The sequence below is a fragment of the Littorina saxatilis genome, linkage group LG5, assembly GCF_037325665.1.
Source record: "Littorina saxatilis isolate snail1 linkage group LG5, US_GU_Lsax_2.0, whole genome shotgun sequence".
NCBI lineage: Eukaryota > Metazoa > Mollusca > Gastropoda > Littorinimorpha > Littorinidae > Littorina > Littorina saxatilis.
In genome coordinates, this window is record NC_090249.1 from 20,594,427 (window position 1) to 20,603,157 (window position 8,731).

At 39.9% G+C, this 8,731-nt stretch overlaps 1 protein-coding gene across 1 annotated transcript in view; it reads left to right on the top strand.

Moving 5' to 3' along the window:
- Positions 1–8,731, top strand: part of LOC138966517 (otoferlin-like) — a 97,512-nt gene that overhangs the window by 36,927 nt on the left and 51,854 nt on the right. Inside the window, exons 25-27 of the mRNA XM_070338780.1 lie at positions 897–1,031; positions 2,005–2,148; positions 3,575–3,702. Of these exons, the coding sequence (XP_070194881.1) occupies positions 897–1,031; positions 2,005–2,148; positions 3,575–3,702 (407 nt within the window). The remainder of the gene's footprint in view (positions 1–896; positions 1,032–2,004; positions 2,149–3,574; positions 3,703–8,731) is intronic.

Genomic DNA, 8,731 nt, shown 5'->3' on the forward strand with positions numbered 1-8,731 from the left:
GTCCCCTTAAAGACACACTCCCTTTGAGTAAACAGTAAACCTATAAAGTATACTTGATGTGTTAGGCCTTGTTTTTCTATTATGTTATAAAATAGATATGTGAACTTAATGTGTTTGATTTAAGAAACTACTACGGTGAGCGTGTTCCCCAGTGTTTTCATCATCCTATTGTGTTGCGTTACTTTTGCAAGCCAGCAAGAAGCATAAAGTGAACTTTATCCGCATTGAAACCGTTGTCGAACATGACAGCATGCTGTTTGATTGATCATCTTGGTCATCCTTAGTTGCATGTTCACATACGGTAGCTTCTCTCGAGGTGCAACTGGGATATTTCACTCTGCTATGAAGTCCTATACCCATCATGGATTAGTTTAGATATTGTTCTATGTTCTGCATGAAAGAAGGTTTGAGTTTCACTTATCAAAACCTGTGAAATCAAAAGCTTAAGTGTTTTATTTGTATCTTCATTTCAATTTCGTTTTGTTTAAAATAAATGCAGTGTTTTCTCTGACCCGGTATAAAATCGTGGTAAATTTGTCCACGTAATACACTGTTTTGATAACACCATGACTATTAATGAAAAATTGCGTGCAAATGAATTTCTTGTTCTTTCTTCATTTTCTTGTGAGGATATGTTTTTTTGTATTTTATATGTTACGAAATAGATATCTGAATTTAATGTGTTTGGTTTGAGAAACTACTACGGTGATGAGCGCGTGTCTCAGTGTTTTCATCATCCTATTGTGTTGCGTTACTTTTGCAAGCCAGCAAGAAGCATAAAGTGAACTTTATCCGCATTGAAACCGTTGTCGAACATGACAGCGCTTTCATGATCTTGCCATTAGTGCTATAGACTAATTTTATCCTAATTCATTGCATTTTATTGTTTTCTGCAGGTGTTTCCCAACGAGCTGGAGGGTATGCCGGAGTACGATGGCTTCCACGACTGGCTTCACACCTTCGAACTGTACAGAGGCAAGAACACAGGATCCGACGAGTCCGACGAAGGACGCATCGTTGGCAAGTTCAAGGTCAGTTCTAGTCAACGGTGTGTGAGTTTTTGTTGTTTGCTTGTTGTTGTTTTTGTGTGTTTTTTTTTTTTACCCTTTGTTTTTATCTTCTAGTTCTTCAGTTCGCGGCTTTTCAAAAATAAAGGGAGAGAACGTCTAGTACAAGTCAGTATTCCCGTCTGCCTAGATATGTGGTTAGCTCCCTTGGTCCGTTGAGCTCGCTGTCTTCGTCGGTTGCCGTCCCATTTTTTCTTCTCATTGGTAAATTTACTATCATGCATACCAAAATGTGTTTTATAAATGCATGGTGCTACAGTTTGTGGATAAGTCACTTTAGGTGGAGGATGGATAAGTTGGGTGGATTGATGATTGGATGGATGAACGTGACTGTAACAAATGGATGGATATAACTGTAAAAAGGTCGGCGGGCGGATGAATGAATGGATACGACCGTAAAGAGGTGAGTACATGGATGGATAGACGGATGGATAGATGGTTATGACTAAAGCGGTGGTTTGGTGGGTGTCTGGATATTTATATAGACTTGACTGTAACTTTAAGATATCGACGGGTGGGTGAATAGATAGCAGCAGGATGGTAACAGAATTGATATTTTTGATGAATGGATTGTCACGTACAAACACCACCCAGTTAGATAGAAAAACAAGTGCGATACTGTCTTCTATGTGAAAAAAATGTTGCATTGTAAATCAAAATACGTATTATAGAAACAGAGAAAACCCAAAACATCCTTTTTTTCCTCAACTTTATAGATAGTTTAAGATAATTTGTTGTCCATTTGATAATAACCAAAAAACATAAAAACATACTAAGGATGTTTTCACTTCCTATGTTTTTATGTTTTGTGTTTTTTTCATATGTTGTTTGGTTGTTTTAAGAGCAGATGAACCACATTTTCGATCCATTCTTTCATTGTATGGACAATGCATTATCTGATGTCTTACTTATGTCTTTGTATGCTCTCCTCCTCCAGGGTTCGATGCGGATCTACAAGATACCTCTTCCTCCCGACATCGAGGATTGTACCATCACCGGGGGGGATCCCAGCTTTGGACTCTTCCAGGGGCTGCCTAGCAACGAACCTGTCAAGATCCTTGTGCGAGTCTACATTGTCAAGGTCAGATGAAAAAAATGTTCTTTGTGTGTGTTTGTTTGTTTCAGAATTCGAAAACAAAGAACGGTAAGTAATTGGAACGTTTAATTGTAAACAAAGCAAAAACTTCACAACTGAGTACATTGATCAAATGATCGTTATGCCAATAAGGTTCTACATGTGCATGCTTTGCAGAGACGAGCGCGTGCAACCCAAGTCGCTGTACTGGTCTTGGTACTGATCTCTTAGTTTCAGGCCGATCGACTGATGGACTAAATGTTTTGATATCGCTTCACGCGACTTGTTTTTATATTTAGTCAAGTTTTGACTAAATATTTTAACATCGAGGGGGAATCGAAACGAGGGTGTGGTGTATGTGTGTGTGTCTGTGCGTGTGTGTGTGTGTGTGTGTGTGTGTGTGTGTAGAGCGATTCAGACTAAACTACTGGACCGATCTTTATGAAATTTGACATGAGAGTTTCTGGGTATGAAATCCCCATACGTTTTTTTCATTTTTTTGATAAATGTCTTTGATGACGTCATATCCGGCTTTTCATGAAAGTTGAGGCGGCACTGTCACGCCCTCATTTTTCAACCAAATTGGTTGAAATTTTGGTCAAGTAATCTTCGACGAAGCCCGGACTTCGGTATTGCATTTCAGCTTGGTGGCTTAAAAATTAATTAATGACTTTGCTCATTAAAAATCTGAAAATTGTAAAAAAAAATAAAAATTTATAAAACGATCCCAATTTACGTTTATCTTATTCTCCATCATTTGCTGATTCCAAAAACATATAAATATGTTATATTCGGATTAAAAACAAGCTCTGAAAATTAAATATATAAAAATTATTATCAAAATTAAATTGTCCAAATCAATTTAAAAACACTTTCGTCTTATTCCTTGTCGGTTCCTGATTCCAAAAACATATAGATATGATATGTTTGGATTAAAAACACGCTCAGAAAGTTAAAACAAAGAGAGGTACAGAAAAGCGTGCTATCCTTCTTAGCGCAACTACTACTCCGCTCTTCTTGTCAATTTCACTGCCTTTGCCATGAGCGGTGGACTGACGATGCTACGAGTATACGGTCTTGCTGAAAAATGGCATTGCGTTCAGTTTCATTCTGTGAGTTCGACAGCTACTTGACTAAATATTGTATTTTCGCCTTACGCGACTTGTTTCTTTCTTTCTTTTTTTCTTTCTTTCTTTCTTTCTTTCTGTCTGTCTTTCTGTCTGTCTTTCTTTCTTTCTTTCTTTCTTTCTTTTTTTTTCTTTCTTTCTTTCTTTCTTTCTTTCTTTCTGTCTTTCTGTCTTTCTTATTGTCATACTTTCGTTTGTTTTTATTTATTCCATTCATTCTTTCTTTCTTTGCTTGCTTCTTGTCGTTCTCGTAGGGTTGAAATGCTTATATGTGTATGCTAATTTGTATGTTTAATTTTTAATAGGCCAATGACCTTCACCCTGCCGACATCAACGGCAAAGCTGACCCATACCTGATCATTCGCTTGGGGTCAAAGACAGTCAATGACAAAGAGAACTACATCTCCAAGCAGCTCAACCCTGTGTTTGGCAAGTGAGTAACACATTTTATTGCATGTGCTACCAATTTTCTTTTCACTGAGTTTATCAAAACGAATTGTTTGACGCATTGTCTGGAAAACAAGTTAAAAAGACGTATTTCTCATTTGTACCCCAAATCAGTGTCTTTTGCTCTGGTTTTTCGTTTAAAATTATTGCTTTGTCTTTTTTTTCTTTCTTTCTTTCTTTCTTCCTTCATTCTGTTAGTTAGTTAGTTAGTTAGTCAGTTGGTTAGTTACTAAGTTAGTAAGTTAGCCAGTGAGTTAGCCAGTCGCAATAGATCTTAACCAGGTTTTAATCATGTCTTATTATAGTTGAAGGTCTACGTTTGGGCCGTGAACAGGCTTTTTTCTCTCCAAAGAATCACCGGCCCATGTTTACTAGCTAACAGCTACATACCTTCTGGATGTAATCATGGGACATTTTCCTCTCTCTTTATTTTTTGTTTTTGTTTTTTTCTTTATTTCTTTTTCTTTTCCTCTTTTATTGTCTGTGTTTTTGTTTTTGTTGTAGTTTTTTTTACCCAAAAGACCACCAGCCAATATGTAGTTTTGTTTTGTATTGAAGTTCCGATGAAAGAAGATTTAAGGGACCCCAAAGCCCAACCATGCAGTCAACAATGCTCTTTTCACCGGGAAGCGTCCACTAAATTTTCAATGTATTTTGAAGGCTGACATAAACGCTTTATCTCCGTCCGGGTGCTGGTCGCAAAATCGCTCTGACATGTGGTCGCTTTTAAAGGGACAGACGCTAACAAATTTCGTCGTCGTCCTGGAATGTTTGCGTAAGTCGATATTTGGCGATTTTGATGTTTGTGAGCTTTAGACTAAGTAAATCATTCTCCATGAGAAACATTCTCTAAAAATACGATGGACAATGCATGATATAACATTCTTTTATCTTTCTTTCCATACCAGGTACAAATATAAACACTATTTCTAATCTCATTTTAAAAATATTCAGTTTTGGCCTTCTGATGAAAAGCTGTCTGAAATGAGTTACGCCAAAATTCATTACGACGTCAATATGTTGTTATGTCTGGCTGGATATTTAGTGAGTTTGTCGCTCAGTCAGTAATTGCATTAATCGGCGAATGAGGTAGGTGAGGCGGGTGTGTGAGAGGTGGGTAATTAAGGCTAGCTAGGTATGTAGGTAGGTCGGTAGGTAAGACATGTAGGTAGGTAGGTAGTTATGTAAGAAAGGCAGGTAAGTAGAAAGGTCTGTGGACGGGTAAGGCGAGCTAGGTAAGTAGATAGGTACCGGTATTGATAGTGAGGAAAGGTATCTATAGGTAGCTTAGTTTCGTTCATGAGCTTTCTTTATGGTTAGGAAATAGCTTGTTTTTGTGTTTTAACTTTTTGATGGCTAATGTTTATATTTAATGTTTCGGGTCTGTTAATGTGTTTCCTTCTCTCCGTCTTTCTTCGCAAAATCGGGGACTTCGACATTTATGCTCGCATTTTACTATGACTGGATGTACCCGTTTAATTTGAAATGGCCGTGCCAGTATTTCAACAGATACATTCTTAAATTATAAAACATTTCTGTTCATATAGGAAACGAAGATGCCACTTATCACTAACACTCCAGTTTAAGACGTGGTTTTATGAATAGAGGAGATCGGTCGTTGCTTAAAACAAAAACACACAAGAAAAACAAAATAAAATGGGTATGCTAAGACATTGGAAGAATGATTTATTTGTAACCAGGTAATATATCCTTTGGAGTTTGGATAGAAGGAAAAGAAAAAAAATCTGAAAACCTATAAGCCTACATAAACAAAATATTCAGAGAAACTGTGAAAGAAGAAGTACGTCAAGAGATATTATTTTATTCGTCGTACAGAAGACAAGCACTTTTGAAACGTTTGTTTTCATCTATCCGTATTTTTTTTTATCATTTAATTTGCTTCCCTTTTTAATTGTTGTCTTTTTGCACTGACTGCCAGATATAAAAGTCCCAGGCGTTTTAGATTGAAAGGCATGTCTAACGTTCTAAAACAAGAAATTCCTTCGAGTAGGAAAAACACCCCCGTCCCCGTTGGTCAAAGGGAAATAACCATTCTCACTGCCACCAACTGAGAAGGTTATTTCCCTTTGACCATTAATATGTCACTCTTAATCTTAATCCACCAATAACTCCCTAACCGTGTGTTTGACTGGTCCCAATTTTTGTAAGGACCGTCTCAGGAATGTATAGAACCTGTTCACCAAGTTTGGTGACGATCGGTCCGTTCATTCTTGAGATCTATATGCGAACACAAACAAACAAACAAACACATCGAGTGAAACCTATACACACCCCTATACCGGGGGTGTAATAATAAGCTACTCACAAAAAGTTAAGGATCACTTGCACACAAATTCATAACTTTCCAAATAAGAAAGCCAATGCGTTGGTATTTGGCAAACGTTTAATTCAATGCTTTAGTGATAAGGATACAACATTTCCTTCAATTTAGAGCAATCGTTTGGTCTGTACTTTTTATCAAAGTGTGTACGTATCGAAATTTAATTTCACAAAGTCGTTGAAATCACAAGACATGGCATTCAGATGCTCCCAAAAGTTCAGTAATGCGTGTAACCGCCCTGGCTGTTCTGGCACTCGACGCAGCGAGTCCTCATAGAGTTGACCAGGGTGGTGAAGATCCTCTGTGGAAGCGCCTGCCACTCAGCCTGCAGCACCCGGTAGAGGTGCTGGACATCCCTGGGAGGGGGGTGGTTGCTCCTCACTTTGCGATCCAACTCATCCCAGAGGTTCTCAATCGGGTTGAGATCGGGACTGCATGCTGGCCACTCCATTCTGTTGACTCCAGACTGCTGCAGGAAGTCGTTGACCACCCTTGCCCTGTGGGGGCGAGCGTTGTCATCCTGGTAGACAGCCTGCGGTCCCATCTGCTGCAGTGCAGGCACAGCCAGCGGTCGAAGGATCTCATCCCGGTATCGGAGGCCAGTCAGGTTACCCTGTACATGAAACAAGGGTGTTCTGTGGTGAAGGCTGAAGGCCCCCCAGACCATTACAGAACCTCCACCAAAGGCCACCTTTTCTTGGACAGTGGCGTCAATGTAGCGTTCCCCTTGGCGCCTCCAGACCCTCATTCGGTCGTCGTTGTGGTTCAGGATGAAGCGTGATTCATCGCTGAACAGGACCTGGGACCATTGCTGACATGCCCACCTCACGTGACGTCTGCAGAAGGCGCGGCGTGCTGCCCTATGGGCTGGAGTTAAGCGTGGCCGCCCAGCTGGGCGACGAGAACGGAGGTTAAACCCTCGAAGGCGATTCCGTACGGTCTGCTGGCTGATGTTGGTGTTAGTAGCCACCCTCAGCTGCCTTCGAATAATGCTGGAAGAGGCTGTTCTTGTTTGCAAGGCTAGTCGTTCAATGAGACGATCTTCACGTGGAGTTGTCTTCTTTGGTCGCCCAGGTCTGCGTCTTTCCTGGACCCTCCCAGTGGCTGTGAAACGTTGAATCAGTCTGACAATGACCGAGATGGACACGTGAAGTCGCCTGGCCACTTCTCGCTTGGGGACACCATCTTGGAACCATGCAACAGCTCGTCCCCTCTCAAACTCGTTCAATTTTCGTCGTGGAGGCATTGTCAGATAATGCCTAATACTGGTGGTATGTCTTTTCAAAAAGCCAAGCAAGTGACAGCATCTCACACATAAACAGCAGTTCTTGCAGGTGCATACTGGTTTTTCCATGTGGCTTGTGCAATGCGTTCGGGCTGAACGGTCCAAAACAAGGTCCTTTTTCGCAAGTTTCCGCTTTTTCTTTTGCTACCAAGCTCAGTAGTAGAGAATCCAGTGCAATTTTCCCACTAACACAACATCGCCCACTTACAGCTGAACAAGAATTCATAACAATTTATTTTGACTGAGAAATAAATAACAGTAGCGAACTGATTTTATTGAGCACCTGTTTTCTCATAGTGATCCTTAACTTTTTGTGAGTAGTGTAGTATGCACGGTGAAAAGGACCGTACGTCTGTTCTTGATAGGTTAAAACTTGGCCCGGGTTTTAAACTAAACGACCATCGCTTTAAACCGTACAACCGGGGGTAGTAGATCCACACGGGAAGGACGGAGAAGGAAAAGAAGAGACAAAAACAGGCTTTTCTGACACTAGCCAAGATTTATTAGTTTACGTCTCGGTTACAATTGAAAAATCAACCAACGCGCCCTGCCTTTTGTGGGTAGCGGGGAGGATTTGGTCGGCCGGACCTTTTTTTGGTCTCGGCGCTGTCTCCGTCGCAGCTTTATTGTCACACGGCTCAAAGCTTTTGTATGCTCCCTGTGCGGGTTTTAGCACGTGCGCTTCGCTGCAGTAGTCATAAAACTGGGGTGTTTTAAAGGTGCTTTCCTTCTTGTGTAAGCCATCTTGTAAACTACCACCGATCTGGAATATAGACTCGAGCAGAATAATAATTTAATATGACACAATGCAACTGTATTGTCTGAATATTAATGACTAAACTTGGCATAGAATTTTGGAATGAAGTGACACGGGAATTAATGCGAAATTAGTAGCAATATTTTGTTCGCTGTGTTTATTATAAAGTCAAGGTATATTGTATCATGAACAAGTTTGAATGTCTGCAGAATGTTGGACTCTTTCTACTTGCATATATATATATGCATATATTTGTGTTGTGTTTTTGTACAGTCGTACAATCACTTTACCGTAGATGTACTGGTCAGAATCTCCAGATTCTGTGCTCACATATTTTTAAACAACATTTCTGATTAACAACATCTTGCTTTCTTGTGTGGGTGGTTTTGTTGTTGTTTTGTTGTTGTTGTTTTTTTTAAACCACGACGACGATTACATGTGCTTTAAGCTATGACGGCTTACTAGTGCCAAAACCTAGGTTTACCATTTTCACGTGAAAATTAGTAATTAACAGTGTTAATTACTAATTTTCATTTTTGCCTCGTTTTCGGTCACAATAGTCGCACTGAGAGGCTACAACGTCCGTTAAACATCACTCTCACACAATTTCTGAAATACCTTTGAATAGAAGG